The following is a 19,520-nucleotide window of genomic DNA, read 5'->3' on the forward strand; positions in this document are numbered from 1 at the left end:
AATTTCTTCATCTTTCATTTTTTTTATTTTTTAAATTTGATCTCTATTATTTTGATTATTATTTATTTTATTTGAGATAATTTATGAAATTTTTTTTTTTTTCAATTTCATTCTCATTCAACTTTTTAATTTTTAAGATTTGTTCCTCATTATTTTAATAAACTTCAGGAAAAAAAACATTAATAAGTATTTTCCAACTCATTTTCCAAGACATAATCAAACATTGGAAAGTATTTTCCAACTTATTTTTCATTACACCACCAAACATCAGAAAATAATTCACTTTTTTAAAATTTATTTTTAAAAATAAACTACTTTTCAGCAAACAAACCGAGCTTAAAATTAAAATCAATTAAAATGTTATCCCTATCTGCCGTCTCCTTAGTAGCCCTGGCCCCTGCTACTGTTATTAGAGAATGAATGTTAAAAGTCAAGCTATGGCGCCTCTCAGATGAAATAATCCGTCCCGCTCGAGAATTGCAAGGTTCATAACAATGTATCATATCAAATGTATAATTGTAATATCACATTGTAACTGTGAGGTTTAGGGCTCGTTTAATTCTTTTACGAAGGAGAAATTATTGTGTTTTGAAAAACGAATATATCGAACAATAAAAATAGAATTTTAGTAACACTAGTTTACATACTAACTTCTCGAACAATTATATCTAATTAATTACGAATTTAAAATAACTTACATAATTACAAAAACCTGCACGTATCAATTAAAAGACTAGTTTAGGCCGAAGAATATATAGGAAAAAAAATTAGTTAGCCTAATAAAAAAATTGGGTTGATCAAATCAAATCCACTAATTGATATTTTAAAAATACTATTTTGAATTAAAACTATATTATTTTGATTTTTAAAAAAATAATTTTGAGAGTCAAATTATTTTAGAGCAGTATTACAACAACGAAAATTAGAGCCGAAATTGACTGACTTCATCTAATGTGACCTGGTATTTGGGATGATTTAATTAACATCAACTTTTTATCCTGAGGAGACATTAATACTAAATATCATAGTTTTAAAACCCGATTCGGTCATTGATCTGGTTTAATGATCGGGTTACAGGTTAGATGGATTAATTCGAGTTAACCCGAATAAAAAAAAAAACACCTATATAAAATGAAAGAACGAACAAAATTCACAATAAAATAGACTTTCTCATCACATTTTTTTCCATGTCTGAGCTAATTAGCTAGTAGGATTAAGAAGATGAGAATCAAGTTGATGGGGTCTACGCAAGAACCTGCAGATGGACATCAAAGCACCAAGGGAATCAGAGCTGCCAAGTGATCTCTTCATGACTAATGATGATTGTGGTGGCGGTAATAAAACAAAAAGAAAACAACTTTCTCTAAAGGAAACAGATCTATCTTTGTTTGATCAAGGGAGTCAGTCCTCTTCTTGTTCTTCTCAAGTCTTCGTAGTTTCAAGATCTCTCTCTCTCTCTTTTGGGTTTGGGGGGGGGGGGGGGGGCTGCTGCTGGGCTCAAGAGGAGAGGGTTAGTACAAAGATTTATTTGTGTTCACCTGTAAGAATTTTAATGTATATAGCTAGACCAACTTGTACAGTCTTGCTGTATACAACGGTACCCCTCCTGCCCTCTATTGTCTCTCCCATCTTTCTCCAATTTCAACACGATTACTTCCTCTTCTCCTTCTGTACCCATCCAAAGAAACAACCAGCAGAAGAAGAGAGAAAAAAAGAACGAAAATAAACCCGGGTCTCAGCCGAGTTTGCCCGGGCCGGCCGGGTCCCGGGTCGACCGGGTCTGGCCGGGCCAATTCTAGCCTTTTTTTCTTAGACCCGGGTCGACCCGCCGGGCCGGGCCGAGTTTTAAAACACTGCTGAATATCGTGTATGATGAAATTTCATCCATCAAAACGAATTACACACATTTATATGGTGAGATTGCAACCTGCATGCCCCAAGCGCCTGGTTGGAGGCACGCCTTCTAGGGCTACGAACATCTGGCACTTAAGCTGTTATGCTTGGCGTTGGGCAAGCCACGGGCACCTGCCTACGCCCCAGGCTGCAGCCACTTGGCTCTGGGGCTGGCCGAAGCCTTTGCATGCATACACCTGGCGCAGGGTATACACAGCCTTAGACGTTGGGGGCAGACCCACACACCTCGCTTCAGCCACAAGGCGAGCGGGTATGCAGCCTCATGAGCCTAGCGTCTGCAAATTTGGCCGCCGAGGTCTATTCTCACAGCCTTTGGGTTTAGAGACTCGTGCGGTTAGATTTGCAGACCTTGCAAAGAAGAAAAATAAAAAAAAAATTAATAACAATTATCTTTATTGTTATTGTTAATAAGTTTTTCAAAAAAAATTATTATTGTAGAAAATTTGACCAGACAAGTTTGATATTATTATTAATTTGATGAATATTATTATTTGTATTCTAAATATTATTATTGTTGTTGTTGTTGTTGTAATTAAAAGTATTAATATTAAGAATAAAAGAAAATTGAAAAAACAATATAATAACAATTATTACTATTGTTATTGTTAAAAAAGAATTTTTAAAATAAATATTACTGTATAAATTTTGGTCAAGGTGCTGGGGATGGCCACAGCTTCAGGAAGCAAACACTTGGCACGAGGTCTACCCAATTGTGGGCGCTGGGGGTAGACCTGCGTGCCTTGCTGCAGCCCCAGGGCAAGCAGGTCTACAGCCTCACGAGGCAGGTTCTGCCGCCCTGAGCATCTGGCCAGCAAACCTGCACTCTGGGTGCAGACCCAACCACCGAGGTCTGTTCTCGTAGCCCTTCGGTTTAGAGACCCGCGTGGCTAGATATTATTATTAACATGATAAATATTATTATTTGTATTCTGAATATTATTATTATTGTAATTAAAAGTATTAATATTAAGAATAGAAGAAAAAAAAATCATAACAATTATTATTGTTAATAAATTTTTCAAGAAAAAATTATCACTGTTGAAAATTTAGCTGGGAAAGTTTGATATTATTATTAATATGATAAATATTATTATTTGTATTCTAAATATTATTATCATTATTGTAATTAAAAGTATTAATATTAAGAATAGAATAAAATTGAAAAAAAAATTTAATAACAATTATCATTATTATTATTGGTAATAATTTTTTTAAAAAAATATTAATGTAGAAACTTTGACCAAACAAGTTTGATGTTATTATTAATATAATAAATATTATTTGTATTCTAAATATTATTATCATTATTGTAATTAAAAGTATTAATATTAAGAATAGAAAAAAAAATTTTAAAAATCAATAACAATTATCATTATTATTGTTAAAAAAATTTTGAAAAAAATATTATTGTATAAAGTTTGATAAGAAAAGTTTAATATTATTATTATTAATATGATAAAATATTATTATATGTATTATAAATATTTTTTTATAATTAAAAGTATTAATATTACAAATATTATTATTTATATTATAAATACTATTATTTTTATTATAATTAAAAGTATTAAATTAAAAATAATATTATTTTTGTTATAAATATTATTAAAAAACAATAATAGATTTGATTTAAAGGGTAGAATTACAAATTATTATTATTATCATTATCATTAGTAAATTGAAAAAACAATTATTATTATCATCGAAAAAAACCATATATTTTTTTAAAATATAAGAACTTAGATAGCCAAATTAAGTATTATTATTAATACTATAAATATCTATGTTGGGTCCAGCATTGTGTAGGATTCAAAATAGCTTTGGATCTAATATACCTTGGGTTTGGCTTGTTTTAGGACCTAAATAATTTTGGGTCATGCCAGAGGTAAAATTTAAAATTTTTTATTAAAATAAAAGGTAAGTTTGTAATGTAGCATACACTACCTAATTAGTAAACCCCAGCTATCCATAAAAAATAAAAAAAAAAACAAAACACAATCTAAAAAAATAGATAGAAGGTTACCATTCGAGTTTGATAATCTTCAAAAGTGTTAATGTGCTCAAAATTAGATTTCTTATATTATAACACTATCTAAATGGTGTAGAGGAATCACTATTCCCCTACATACAAAGCACTGTGGATTACAATAGTGTATTCCTCTTTTTATTTTTTGCTAACTTTTTCCTCTTTTCTTTTTTTTTCTTTTTGTTTCAAAATTACTTTTTTTTCAACTTTCCTATTTTTTCTTTTTTTTCTAAAATTATTTTTTTTATTTTATTTTTTAAATATTGATCTGATTAAAATTTTTGCTTTATAATTTTTTTCTTTAAAATACCGTGGATTACTATGATGTTTTTCCACGTAGTTTTTCTATTTTATTTATTTATTTTTCAAATTTATATTTGTCAATTTTTTTTTAATATGAAGTTTATTGAGAATTTAATTTTGTAATTTTTTTCTTGAAAACATTGTTGATTGCTACAGTGTTTCTCCACATGGTTTTTTTTATGATTTTCTCTGAAATTATCTTTTTTTATTTTATTTTTTAATATTAAGCTAGTTAAAAATTACAGTTACAATATGTGAGGAAAGCACCGTAACTTTTCTAAAAAATTAATGTTGATTGCTATAGTGTTTTTTCTCACATGGTTTTTTTTTCTGTTTTTGTTATGTTTTTCCCTAAAATTATCTTTGTCAATGTTATTTTTTAAATATTAAGCTGATTAAGAATTGCAATTACAAGTAAATACAAGTTTTTCCTCACAAAACACTATGGATTGATACAGTTTTTCCTCACATGGTTTTTTTCCAGTTTCTTTTGTGTTTTCTTTTTTTGTAATATTTTTTCCAAAATTATCTTTGTCGATTTTTTTTTAATATTGAATTGGTTAGAATTTAACTTTGTAATAAAGCTTAATCATATGGGGAAAACATTGTAACTTTGCTCATAAAACATTGTGGATTGCTACAGTATCTCTCTGCAGGGTTTTTTTTCTTATAATTTTTTTCAAATTATCTTTTTCAATTTTATTTTTTTAATATTGAGTTGTTTATGAATTACAATTACAAATCATTACAAAATAAGGCTAAATCATGTGGAGAAGCACTGTAGCTTTCATCACAAAACACTGTGAATTGCTACAGTGTTTCCAACATGATTTTTTTTTTGTGTGTTTGTTTTGCTATTTTTTTCCTAAAATTGTTTATGTCGATTTTTTTTAATATTGAGCTGATTAAGAATTTAGCTTTGTAATTTTTTTTCTTTAGAACACTGTGAATTGTTGCAGTGTTTTTCCATGTGATTTTTTTCAAAATTATCTTTGTCGATTTGTTTTGAATATTGAGTTGATTAAGAATTATAATTATAATAACGCTAAATCATACGAGGAAAGCGTTATAGTTTTTCTTACAAAACACTGTGGGTTGCTATAATATTTTTCTAAATGGTTTTTTATTTTATTTTATTGGGAAAAGCTCTATAGTTTTCCTCACAAAACATTGTCAATTGCTACAATATTTTTTCTCATAGGTTTTTTTCCTTCCAAAATTATCTTTGTTGGTTTTTTTTTAATATTAAGTTGGTAGAAAATTTAGTTTTGTAATTTTTTTTGCTTTTTATTAACTGAAAAGCTAAATCATGTGGCGAAAGCACTGTATCTTTCCTTACAAAATATTATAGATTGCTACAAATCATTTTTAAGTTTTTGATCACCAACACAATTTTTTTTCCGTCATGAAATATTTGCTCCATTATACCTTTAATTTTTATTACTTATCTAGCGCTGATTCATAATTATAATATTATCAAATATATTTATTTTATAAAACTATGACAGGATAGATTTATTTCGTGTCAAGATGTATAAAAGATAGAGAAAGTTGGTCTTGATTAAAAACTCAAATTCACTCTTGATATAGTTAACCCGTTAAGATATTTATATATAAAAAAAATTCAAAAGAATATCAACCTTTCTCTAAAAAAAATTTGGGTTGTTTTATCCCACCCATGATTTATCCCGGTTAATTTTTGAGTTGGGTTTAACAACCATGTATTAAATTACATTATCCTGTCTGTTCGTCAAGATTTCATCTATTGGTTACAAAGTTGCCATGTCAGTGGATGTAGCACTGTTCTCCTGAGACTTGTCTTAAAGTCATCATTTCAACGAGAAAGTTTTGAGAAGACCAATACGAAGCTGGTGCCATGGCATCGCTTCAGCTTCAGCTAAGTTTTGGTTACCAGTCTTCGTCCTGTCGACACCTTCCCATTTCCACCTTCTCATACCCATCCATTCGTTGCGTTAATGATCGCCAGCTGCTTTTTAACCGCATTGCTCCTGTCTATGATAACGTACGTTCGTGGGTGCGCCCCTCGCAATTTTTTCGATTGTTTCCTTTTGGTTTTCCTAATTTGTAATTTTGTTTTGGACAGTTGAATGATTTGTTGAGTTTGGGTCAGCATCGTATCTGGAAACGCATGGCCGTATCCTGGACTGGGTAATCAATGCTGTTTTTGCTCTTTGTTACTGTATTTTTTTGTTCATTTTTTCTTGTAAGAAAGAACTTGCATGATATTGGGACAGAGCGAAATTGGGAGACTGCGTGTTGGATCTGTGTTGTGGAAGTGGGGATTTAGCATTTCTCTTGTCTGAAAAAGTTGGCTCCAATGGCAAGGTTTCTTTCTTTTTTCAAAACCTGTCTTGTGCTAGCTTGACTTATCACATTGTGTATGTATGCATTTATTTATCCATAGAAATGTGGAAAAATTTATTGTCGAGATTTGCAGGTGAGTGGTCTTGATTTCTCAAAGGAGCAGCTATTGATGGCTTCATCACGGCAACATTTGCTTTCGAAGGCCTGCTACAAGAACATCGAGTGAGCATTGGTATATATACACCCATCACGAGTGTGAAAGGATTTTCACACCCTGGGATTTTAACATTTTGGGTAACCTGCTTTATATTCCATTGATCACAGGTGGATTGAGGGTGATGCTACAGATTTGCCCTTTCCGGATTGCTACTTTGATGCCATTACCATGGGTTATGGGCTACGAAATGTGGTGGATAAGCGGAAGGCCGTGCAGGAGATGTTTCGAGTACTGAAACCAGGTCCAATCTTTTTCTCTCTTGTCTGAAAAATAACGAAGTGTGGCATTTCTCATCCTTGAGTTGATACACAGGTTCTAAAGCATCAGTGCTTGATTTTAATAAAAGCACTCAACCATTTGTTGCTTCATTTCAGGTATTCATTTGCAAAATGGAATAAATGCTTTTCTTTTAGATATTTAATGTTTGTTGATGTTATGTGCCTGTTGGACTCTCAGGAATGAAATTCGATACTTTAACAACAAATGCTTTTGCATCATGTAATCGTCCTTTTATCTATGATGTTTGATATCTATATGCTTTGAAATAACAGTTTTCCCATTGCTTTTCAACCTTTTTTTCCAAGAATGTTTGTTTGAACTTATTATCAGGCAGGTGTAGTGTTTACTACTAATCAGTATGTGATGAAATCAATTCTTTTGTATGTTTCTTGTCACAAGGAGTGGATGATTGACAATGCTGTTGTCCCTGTGGCAACTGCATATGGTCTTGCGAAGGAGTATGAATATTTGAAGGGCTCAATCAGAGAATATTTAACAGGTTTTTCTTCCTCTGTTACTAGTAATCATTATCTTTTTTGTTGGATTAGAAGAACATTGATTGCAGAATAGACAAATCTTAAAATCTGATGAAAGCACAATCCTCCAAACATTGTATTTTAATTTTTTTGTCTGTATCAATGATAAGGTCCTCTGGTTGCTCCCTTTGTCTGGAAACTTCTCCAGACCACTTTTCATGGTTGATAAGAGTCTGTGGTCCATTAATCTACTTCTTAAAACTTCATGAAGTTCTATTGTCAAGCTGGGCTACAAGAAGTTCAATCATTACGGAGACCAAGACCATCAAGTTCAATCTTTTTTTTTTAATTATAATGTTTTGAAAGGCGCATGCCTCCCCTCTGTAGTTTGTTTTATTTTCCTAGTTGGGTGACATGGTGTGTATTTTTTATACAGGGAATGAGTTGGAAGAACTTGCTCAGGAAGCAGGATTTTCTACTGCTACACATTATGAGATTAGTGGAGGCCTAATGGGGAATCTTGTAGCCACACGTTAGATAAGGTTGGTTCTCAGTTTTAAACAGCATGTTTCATAGTTTTTGCGGGGAAAGGACATATTATACGGGGTTTGGTAATTTGTGTTTAGAATGTTGACTGCAACTTAGGCATGTCAAATGATGAACTCAAAGCCACCAAAAACTTGGCTGCATAAATAATAAATCCATTGCAATCATTTGAAAGGAGCTTCGTACCTAGATGCTCTGCTTTTGCTATCCTGTCTGTTTTATAATGTTAATCGTAGACAGAAGAGGAAATGCTTGTCAACCCGTCAATCAAGATGTTCGTATTCTTAAATTAATTTAAAAAACAAAACTATCTTAAAACTTATAATTCTAGTTTTCCTGGAGCTGGATTTGTTGATTTAAACCTAAAAAATTATCTAAATCTGTCCCTAAAACTTCACACTGCCATGCACTTTTGTCCAACTCCACGATGAACATAGGAATTTTGGCATTACTGCCCTAGACCTCATCTCTGCAGCTTTGTAATTTAACGACAACTTCTCATATGCCGATCATCATATTGTTTTGCAAATGCTTCCTGCATGGTGCTTGAGTAAGTCAACTGTAGCCTGAGATGTTTGGCCAGTTCCACTAAATATAATTAGTCTGAGCTCACTGTTCCTTTGTAAAACCTACCTCTCATCCATCCTGAGGTCATCTTGGGTAGAAGGGACTATTGTCAGTGGAAGCGATTGATGCTGAAATACCAAAATTGAGGTGACATGGTTCCTCACATGTGTCATTGAGTTCCATGGTCCTTTCGTCTATGAATGGGGGATTAGTGGGCTAAGGAATGTGTTCCCCAGTTGTTAGAGAGCTTTTGACATTGTTGGTCGAAGTGATGGGATTTCTTGTGTGCATAGAAGGCCCACATGCTCTACCCCCGTAACATCATTCTGAACATTGTTATCATGGTGATTGTGAAACATCAGATTTGGGTCATAAAGCTCCTCCAGAGTTCCTGCCTGGAATTTTTTCCATGTCTGTTTTCTCCCACAGAAGAAGAGGATTTATAGAAGACGAGTTCAATGACTGACCTTTCTTAAATACTTAATAAATTGAAGAGAATAAAGAAGTTTTATGGAAAGCGGTGGTTCTGAAACTTACGAATGTGATTGGGCCGTCTGTGTAATCTTGAGGTTCTGCTCCTGTTGTTATGCCTTACTGTAACAATCTCCAACAAAAGCACCCCAAAGCTGTGGACATCTGCCTTTTCTGTTAACTGACTAGAGCCATGTATCCTCTGCAAATTATTTGAATTCATTGCTTGTTCGAAGATTCAAGGACTTTACTATCTGTGATATGGTTTTCATTTAAAGAACTGCAAGATTACTGAGCTAGCTAATCATCCTTTGAGCGGTTTGGAAATGTTTGGAAAAGGATACTTACACTTCCTGGGATGGCTGCTGATGTGACTTATTATCTTCTTGGAAAGATCTGGCCAACCCAAAATCGGCAATTTTAGCACGAAGCCTTGAATCTAACAGATATTGCTGGCCTTTGTATCTCTGTGAATGATTCTGATTTTGGAGTTCATATGAAGGTAGACTAAACCTTCTGCAGTACCAATAATTATCTTGTATCTATTCTCCCAGTTCAGCGCCTTGCCTTTGTTCTGATCTGCCACATTTAGATATGCAAAACACCATCAAGTCCCATTTCACTCAGCATTCAGACTAACACAGACAAAAACTGTTGCCAATCAGCAATGAAGAAGGTAAGTATTCTTCGTTGTTACTGTATTGATAGCTGTTGGATTTGGACATGAATTGGGGCTCTCATGATGGGCAATCGGAAGTCTAAAATCAATATAACAGAAGAAAACTCCCTGTGAAAACTGTCTGAGAAAGTGTAGGTACTAGGTTATATGTGTAAATTAGCAAGATCCCGAAGCTTAGTTTAACTCTACAATTTGGAGTAGAGATACATCCTCTAATTGCTTCACTGATAGTGGAGCAGTTAGGTTTTATGCTCGTTTTACAATGGGGTTTTTGCAATATCAAAATTAAGGTGAAAATATAGATTTATAGGTGCCAGAAATGAAACGATCGAGACTCTTGTTAGGCAGGAATTCATATACGAGAAGGCTTTCAGATCCACGCCACTTATTATGTAAATTTCATCGTAGAAATCCGCTGCTTTATGTCTTTATTAAAAACTGATTATTAAATTAATAGGCTTTGATTACAAACAACAGACGCCCAACTTCACAACAGGAGAGTCCAACGTAACATTGCAGCAGCTAGATTCTCACATATTGATATTGGTTGCATCGTATCAAAATTAATATTTTAAAAATACCTGGAATTGGTTTCACTGGAAAAGTATAAAACAGAAGCAGAATTCTACGCAAAATTTTCACTTAAAAGTTTTGTGCATAGCCTGAACTGCAACTATAACGCAAAGTGCAGAACGACAAGAGCAACAGCGACACCAGTAGTGAGGAATTTTGTAAAGGAGAAATCTTGTTTGTGGGGGCTCAATCAACCCGTCCGAGCGCAGATGGCGTGGAAAGGCACCGGCCGGACCCACGTGTGGCCCACGGCGTGCCAGAAGAAGACAGTCATCCGAAATCGCTCGAACACTCCTTTGCTGTCCATATAGCATGGCCGCTACTGATTCTGCAGCTACTTAATTTCTTTTTATCCCCACTTCTCATATGAACGTGGAAGCCACCTCCCCCATGCCATGCCTTAAAAGACTAGCAAAGGAGGCCCTAACCTACTAACCATCAACGTCCACCACCCCTGCACCACCACCAGCACCACCACCAAATTAGTCTCTTTACTCTTTATTCTTCATGTCTTCAACAGTGACAGGCTAGGTCCTTGTTCCTTTTGTCTCGCAAGGATTAGGTGCAGGAAGAAAAAGTTTATTCAATTTGACTTCTATAAATAAAAATCTCAAGTTGAAAACAACCCAGCACTCTTTTATCCATCAAATACATATTTTGTATAGGAATATATGATATTCAAGTATAAATTATATTAATTATTCGTATAAATAGTGCTTTCATCGGTTCATAAAAAACCGTAGTTAATAAAATTGTTTTATTTTATTTAACTTATATTGTTAAATGATAAAAAATTATTATCAAATAATTTATACATCAATTAAAAATAATTCATAAATTTGTTATAAAAAAACAAATAATTCATATTTTTGAAGTTATTAAATTTTTCATGCATCACTATATCCATTATAGAGACTTTTTTTTTTTTAATAAACATAAGAGAGTTTATTAGATAAATTTATTCTTACACAACTGAGTTCTCTTGCTTTTTTGCCTTTTCTTTTTATAATGTGTTCCCTTGCAAATTTTAATATTATTCTTCACCATGTTTTGTACAAAAATATGTACATGATACCGTATTATTGGTCTCAAGGACCAAAAAAAAAATTCTTTCACTGTGGAACATGGAATCTAGGACCACCTGCCAACGGATTTTATTTTTTAAAATTAGTATAGTTAGAGTTTTTTTTTTAAAAAAAATAGCATATTTTGATAAAAAGTTGTTATAAAGAATAAAGATATTTTTAAAAAATATTAAAATGGGTTGCATAAATTCCAGAAAGGATTAAAAAAGAAAGAAAAGAAATGGAAAAAAAATGATATATAAGTACATCAAAACTCCATTAACAAATATTATTAGAAAGATTTTATAGAATAAATTCAGCAACACTAAAAAAAATTATTAATAGTGATTATAGTGAGTAATATATATAGCCCAAAAAAAAGTTATTTGTTGTTTTTGGAAAATGCATATAGTTTAGTTTGGTTATTATTAATAACATTTCTTAGTATTATTTAATTTATTTTGTTGAGATCTTTTTAATGAGATATTGTCATTGAAATTTCAGTGTGCTTTCAGAATTTTTTTTTCCCTCTCCTCTCTCCTCATGACAACCCATTTTATAATTTTTTTAAAATATTGTTATTCTCAATTATGTGTTTTTTAAAAAGTTGTTATTTTTTAAACGTGAATTTTACCAAAATATACTTTTTTTTTAAAAAAACATTTGATTAGTGCTGATTTGTCCTTTTTTTTTTAAAAAAAAAAAAACAATGTTAGAAAGGAAATTTACCCCTATTTGAGGTATGTTTCTAGATCGCTCTGCATGAAAGTGTGAGAAGCAACAAGAGTTTGTGAGGTGGACATGTAATTGCTTTTAATTAAAAGAAAAAAAAATACTTTAACCAAATTTATTTTAACCATCAAAGTAAAGTTATTTTTATCTTAAATGTATAATATTTCACAGCGACGTTCATCAAATAGAAAGAGAAGGGATATTAGCAAGTGTAAATTTGTCCCCATGGTCTAGGTAGCTGCATGTTATACTTAACGAGTGTGTAACCTTGTTTCAGCTACCTACCGTTCTACCAAATTAATTAGCAGATTTTGCATATAAATTAGAAATTGAATATCAAAGAGGATGATGTGATATATATATATAGATGCACGATTAATTGCCTGGATCTTGTTGGCGCAAGGACGATTATCCGTTTTGGAGCGTGGTGCAAACCATATTTCTAAAAAATTTAATTTAATTTTTTGTTAAAATTTAATATGATTTGTATGTTTTAGATCGTTTTGATAGGCTGATGTTAAAAATAATTTTAAAAAATAAAAAAAAATATCATTAACATGTATTTTAACATGAAAAATTATTTAAAAAACAACTACTATCACATTGTCAAACATACATGAGTCACTGCATATGAAATAGATGAGCACTCTCAATTAGCCAGAAATATGTTAGTTGTAAAAGATGGTTTAGGGAAACTGTAATTGATGTTTTTTAATTTTTTTTTATTTTTAAAAATATTAAATTAATGTTTTTAAATATTTTTTATGATTTTGATATATTAATATAAAAATAAAATAAAAATATTTTAATATATTTTTAATTAAAAAATATTTTAAAAAATAACCGTATTATTAAAACACAAGTACAAATAAAAGAGGGAGTTCCTGTAATAGGAAGTTGTTTGTTGTGGATGAAATCTTTTATCTGAGTTGTGGCACAAATTGTGGTGTTATTAAAGCCGGCCAGAATATATGAGCAACTTGAACAATGGCTCAAGGTCTTCACTTAACAAAAAAAAAAAAAAAACCCTAAAACCCTAAGAATAAATAATGTATATTTATTAATTATTCTTTATGAAATAAAAATTGAGTCCACTCGACAAAAAGCCTCAAATACAAAATGGAATTTGCTCAAAACCCTATTTGTCAAATATACATAAAAAAATATTTCATAAATATTTTAAAAAATTTTATTTATAATTTTATTCAATATTTTTATTCACATTAAGTCGACTTTGGGTGTCACCATCATATTTTCGTAGTTGTTCTTTGGCAAAACCTCTTATTCTACCCTTTGTCTATTGTAATTATTCATTTTCATTAATTTATTTGATTACTATCTTTGGTTATAAAAAATAAATAATAAGTATGTTGGAAGAAATTGTGGTTTTTGCTATTTTCTCTGACAATGAATTGTTGATTTAACTAAATAACGAAATAAATAACTAAATAAAATATATAGATATTTAAATTTTCTCGTTTACAAAAATATTCATAAAACAGTAGGTCCTATTCAAATATTCACCCTTCAAACCCTAAACTTTGAGATGTGTAATACTTTGGCGCTCCGTGCATCAAAAAAGCTGTTCTTGGACTTTATTTTTATACTGCCATAAGAAGTGCTTAAACCTCGGACTTCTTGATAAATTAGAATAAGGTTTGTCCTGCTGCGCTAGCTACTGATAAAGCTTTCAAACCGAAATGGAAATTGTTCCGATTAAGTCCCCTGACAGATCAGTTGCTTTTGTTTTTGGTCATTAAATGTTTTTTTTTATTGGAGGATTTAAAATTATAATTGTAAGAAAAGTGCAAAAGAGAGGCTATAATAAGGCTGTAAACATAAACTGCCTATAACGGTCTCATTGCCCTGTTCCAAGCAGAGTAATACCTGCAACTTATTAGTAGCTGAAGCTAGAGTTCTTTGTTCTCCCGGAGATTATTCCCAAGAAAAGTAAGAAAAAGGAAAGCTACGAGATGAAGAGCATCAGGAACTCATCTGTTCGATTTTTTCTTTTTGTTGTAGTAGCTGTCATTACATTTGCCATGATTTCTGTAGAGGCAAGAAAGCATCACAGCAACAGAAATAAACCTCACAAGCACCTTAAAGACAAGGGTAGCAGTGGCCACAATGCTCCAGACCCAGCTACAAATATTCCAGGCCCTGCCCCAGCCCCTCTTCCTTATTATGGTTCTTATCCTACACATTCCATCATTTTTGACGTTTTGTCATTTGGAGCCAAGGGTGATGGAGTCTCAGATGATTCAAAGGTACGTAATGGCCAAAAGGAACTGTGAAAGAACATGTTCTTATTTGCACAAATTTCTCCATGTGTTTCTGCATTTTCTTTGGACTTAGCAACAGATGGAGCAAGTTCTTACTAGCTAGATTTTTATTTTTTAATAATTACTAGAAACTGAATGGTGAGCTAAACAGGCACTTTTAGCAGCATGGAAAGCTGCGTGCAAGGTATCTGGGGCTGTAGTGGAAATCCCGGCGGAATTCAAGTTCCTCATCAAGCCCATAACTCTCCAAGGTCCATGCATGCCTCACCTTGTACTTGAGGTTCGCTTTCTCTTCTTTTCAACTGATCTGATGAGTGACTCTACTCTCGAGTAGTAGTTATGAATAAAGAAATCTAAAAGGCAGGAGGTATATTCCTAGCAATCAATTTTTATATGGATAATGTCTGTCTTGTTTTAATATTAGTACAGTTCCTTATTGTTTAGTGCTCTACACATAAAGCTGATGCAATGTAAGTGGAATTCCAACAGGTAGATGGCATTCTCTTAGCTCCACCTCAAGTAGGTGCCTGGCCTAAATCCGGCTTGTTTCAGTGGCTAAACTTCAAATGGGTTCATGACTTCACCATTCAAGGCACTGGAAAACTTGATGGTCAAGGATCTGCCTGGTGGAGTCCCTCTGGAGTCTACTATATTCAGGTTTGTCAATATAGGGTCTTAATTACCTTCTCCAGAACAAAAACGAAAAAAGGGCATGCAAAATTGACAGCTTTAACTTTCCTTTTTCCTTTCTTTGATGTAAATTATGCAGAAGAGGTCCAAACACAATCCAGATATGAAAGTACCAACCGTAAGATCATAACCCTTGATAATTACAATTAATTTTATTAAGTTGTTATAGGGGCCGGCCTCAGGATTAAAATTATTAAATTCTTGATCATGTTCTTAACACAGGCTTTGAGATTCTATGACAGCCATAATGTTACAGTTCGCGACATCCAAATCATGAACAGCCCTCAATGCCATCTCAAATTTGACAGCTCTAGTGGGATCAAAGTCCATAATATCACGATTAACTCACCAGAGAATAGTCCAAATACTGACGGCATTCACCTGCAGAATACAAAAGATGTAGAAATTCAGCACTCTAATATTGGATGCGGTAAGAACCGATAGATCAGTGCATTGATCTCTAAGCTCTCCATCATTTCATATAGAACTTTATTTCTTTCATATGAAACATACGTACTGGCAAGATTGGAAGACCATACACTGCACATCTCTTGTTAATCATAGTTAATTTTGTCGAGCAATGACCCAACAGTCGGTCATGTTCCATATTGTATTTTTAGTGTAGTTTTTAGTTGGCGATGAGTTGGTGCATGGCACGCTAGAATTCCAGGGGAAAGCGATGCCTTTTGTGTAGAAAAAAGAAAGAGAATACCAAAAAGCTATCCGTTTGTGCACAAATTGGTTCAAAAACTTTTTAAACGGCATAACTGTCACTAAATTAACTAACTTTCGACACAAGCATGCATGAATAAAAGGTGCAAACAGATGATCATACATAATTTTCATATTCAACCACCATGTGGGCCTGGTTTGTGAGTAGTGCCGATATAGTAAATAAAAAATTAGCGCGCACTTACTGGCATATAAAACTCTGCCAGTGACCCGTCAGGTGGAGCTGCCCGGGGCGGGTTTCTACCAAGCTAGGTTTTTTTAAAAAACAATTCTTAAATTTCAAGGGTTTTTTTTTATATTCAAAACCTGTATTAACTAATCACCACACGAGTTGACTCACTTAACCCAGGACCTGCAGGATCTAAGGCTGGGTTGGGTTGATCTTATAATTGTTATTAGTGAAATCAATACATGCATTTGGTTATTGGGTACTAATCTTGGGCTCTCACTTTCTAACAGGGGATGACTGTGTATCAATACAAACTGGTTGCTCTAATATCCATGTCCATCACATTAACTGTGGACCTGGACATGGTATAAGGTAAAGTCATAAATTATTGTAAGAAAATGATTACATTTCAGAGAAATCTATGGAATATATGCACTAACCAAGTTGATGTACTGGCATAGTTCATCAACTGATCAAAATTTCCCATTTTCCTGAAATTTATGAATATTTGCAGGATTTCATGGTTAGAAAACTGTTCTGAATAATTAATTTACTTCATATTATTTTTGGTTTTCTTAATTATAACTGCAGTCTAGGAGGACTTGGAAAGGATAAAAGTGTTGCCTGTGTCTCGGATATTGTTGTCGAGAAAATCTCACTACAAAATACTTTGTCTGGAGTTAGAATAAAGACATGGCAGGTACGTAGCTAATTGATTTTAAAGCACAGATATTAGTGTAAGAAAAGTTGCTGAAATTATTTGTTTTAAATTCTAAACCACACCTTTTTTTTTATTAAATCTCTATCCTGGGAAATTGTTTGCAATTATATCACTGCAGGGAGGTGTTGGATCGGTAAAGAACGTGACATTTTCCAGTATTGAAGTATCAGATGTGAAGTATCCTGTAATAATCGACCAGTTCTATTGTGACAAGAAAATCTGCAAGAATCAAACAGACGCTGTGGCAATATCTGGTGTTAAATATGACAGAATCATAGGGAGTTACTCCGTGCAACCCCTTCATCTTGCATGTAGCAATGACGTGCCTTGCACCGATGTTGATCTGATTGATATTCAGTTGAAGCCCAGCTCCAATGGCTTTCGAGGTTTTCGACAGGCTCTGTGTTGGAACTCCTATGGGAAATCACAAGCACCCCTTCTTCCTTCAAGCATAGACTATTGCTTGAGAACCGAGAGTAGGTCTGTTAAGAGAATAGCAAGGTCGCATACTGAACATATTTGTCAGCCATGAGCACTGATAATTATCACATTTGTTAGCCTCTTTTTTTTTGTTCTTGCTTTTTGTGTGGGAATAATTAAAAGTATGGTAATGAGTATTTTTTAAATATATCAAAATTATTTTTATTTTTTTAAAAAATTAATTTTTACATTAACATATCAAAATAATACAAAAATATTAAAAAAATTCAAAACTTACGGAAACGAGTTCCAAACATCATGTTGGTCTCAAAGCTTCCCTTCCCGCAGATTTTTATTTTGGGAAGGAGATGATTTTCCACTGTTTTCTCCTTTTCCTTTTCTTTTCAATCATGGAATTAATCAGAGTAAAACTTTGAAAGCACAATGTAGCTGGGTAGCTTGCATTTAACTTATGAGAGTTTAATTATATACATATATATATAAGGAAAAATACTAAGCTTCTTACTATATATATCATAAATATAATATTTAATTACTACTAATGCTTTCTTTTTATAAATGTCTTTAAACTCTATTGTATTGGAAAATATTTTTCTTTAAGATCATGATATATAGTTATATTGTTTTGGTAATAATAATATTTGATATTTTTAAAAATAATAAATAATCTCAAATTATACTAACATCAGTCTCATTATTGCTTTGGTCATTAATTAGTATAGACTCTAATATACAATTTTGATGAATTTAAATATTTAAATTTAAAGTCAAAATTCACAATTAATACACACACTTCAATTGGCTTTTATCCTCTAGTATATATGAATCCAAATTTAAATAAAAATATCTTCATTATCAACTATTATAAGTTGATTTTCTTGCATCCTATTCAATTTATCACGTAATCATTTGACCTTTTCTTTCATGTTCTTACCATCTCAAATTCTTTAAATAATAATTCAACAATCATTGGATAAAAAAACATTTTATTTTTTTTGGTTATTCAATACCATAGCTTCTAATTACTTTCATAATTTAACTTTTATATAAATATTTTATTAATGTTTAAAATCACAGCTCGTCCTAATAAGTCACTTTGGTTACGAGCCAGCCATTTGTTTTTGGAAATTCAAAATCTGGTAAGAAAGAAAAGTAAAAGTCACTAAAAACAGACAAGGAGTTCGTCATTGTTGCCTCTTCATGCGCTTGCATACATAAAATACCAATACTTCGAATGAAGAAGAAGAGAGAAAAACTGGTTTCCTAATTAAGTGCAGAGAGATCCTGAGGACGAAACAGATGAAATATGGGTACCATAAACAACTATATATATATATATATATATATATATATATATATATATATATATATATATATATATATATATATATGTTGCTCGAGTTTGAAGGTGGAAATTGTCTTCCATCCTTGTAGTGATAGTATTTGTTCTATGAATTAGGAATCTCATCTCGTTTTTTTCTCTCTTGATAATAGAAAACATGAACTGCATGTTTTGTATATCTCATTTTGATGGAGCATTTGTTTGTATAAATATTTTATATATTAATTGTTAAGTAATGATGTGAAATATAGAAGGTTGATGGAATGATATAAAAAAATATATAACAATTAAAATTTGAAAATCAAATTTGATATAATTAATAAATAATATGAAATTTCTAAATTTTTTATAATTTCTAGAAAATATTTTTCGTTCAAAATAAAAGGAAAACATTTTAGTGAAAACCAAATCAAATTTTTTTTGATTGAAAAATGTTTTTCGTTAACTAACTTTTCTAACAGCAAATACACACATAAAAGTTTGAAAAATAATTTTTAAAAAATTATTTCCACCAAACAAACGAAATCTTAATAATCTTTCAAGTAAATCATTCTAAATGCTAAAGTTTATTCACACACACACACACACACACACACACACACACACACATATATATATATATATATATATATATATATATATATATATATATATATATATAACATCTACTATTAATATTTTAAAAATAATTTAGAAAAATAAGTTTATCCAGTATATGAGATTGTTTGCATTGATTTACGGGAATGTGATTTTGTGATGTGCTATAAAAAATAAAATAAAATAAAATAAAATTTGACGATACCTGAATATTTGTGGAACAAAAAAGAATGGATACCACAGCAGCATATAACCAAGCTGAAAGAAGAAGTGAAGAATTGCTTGCGTGGATGGGCAACTCTCTTGCCCAATTATATTCAAGGCATTTATTCATGCTGTCCATCTTATCAACTTTCCTTTAGAAAAATAAAATC

The 19,520-nt window shown here is 31.8% G+C and overlaps 2 protein-coding genes and 1 long non-coding RNA gene across 3 annotated transcripts; 2 read left to right on the forward strand and 1 right to left on the reverse strand.

Annotated features, from left to right (window-relative positions):
- The first annotated feature begins 6,011 nt into the window (after positions 1 to 6,011).
- On the forward strand, positions 6,012 to 8,263 carry LOC133704592 (2-phytyl-1,4-beta-naphthoquinone methyltransferase, chloroplastic-like). The gene is made up of 8 exons (XM_062129468.1): positions 6,012 to 6,266; positions 6,348 to 6,412; positions 6,499 to 6,589; positions 6,702 to 6,790; positions 6,893 to 7,026; positions 7,098 to 7,159; positions 7,464 to 7,563; positions 7,977 to 8,263. Exons 1-8 carry the CDS (start codon positions 6,120 to 6,122, stop codon positions 8,075 to 8,077), a joined length of 789 nt encoding a protein of 262 aa, XP_061985452.1. The 5' UTR covers positions 6,012 to 6,119; the 3' UTR covers positions 8,078 to 8,263.
- Positions 8,264 to 8,335: 72 nt separating this feature from the next.
- On the reverse strand, positions 8,336 to 10,950 carry LOC133704594 (uncharacterized). Its single transcript, XR_009844091.1, has 2 exons — positions 9,191 to 10,950; positions 8,336 to 9,066 (listed from the first exon to the last, which is right to left on the reverse strand). It is a non-coding gene; the product is annotated as an uncharacterized LOC133704594 (long non-coding RNA).
- Positions 10,951 to 13,719: 2,769 nt separating this feature from the next.
- Positions 13,720 to 17,402, forward strand: LOC133705047 (polygalacturonase At1g48100-like). The gene is made up of 8 exons (XM_062130139.1): positions 13,720 to 14,439; positions 14,606 to 14,734; positions 14,944 to 15,111; positions 15,224 to 15,262; positions 15,367 to 15,574; positions 16,336 to 16,417; positions 16,637 to 16,745; positions 16,885 to 17,402. Exons 1-8 carry the CDS (start codon positions 14,146 to 14,148, stop codon positions 17,296 to 17,298), a joined length of 1,443 nt encoding a protein of 480 aa, XP_061986123.1. The 5' UTR covers positions 13,720 to 14,145; the 3' UTR covers positions 17,299 to 17,402.
- The last annotated feature ends 2,118 nt before the right edge of the window (positions 17,403 to 19,520 follow it).

The sequence above is a fragment of the Populus nigra genome, chromosome 10 (genome assembly GCF_951802175.1).
Source record: "Populus nigra chromosome 10, ddPopNigr1.1, whole genome shotgun sequence".
NCBI lineage: Eukaryota > Viridiplantae > Streptophyta > Magnoliopsida > Malpighiales > Salicaceae > Populus > Populus nigra.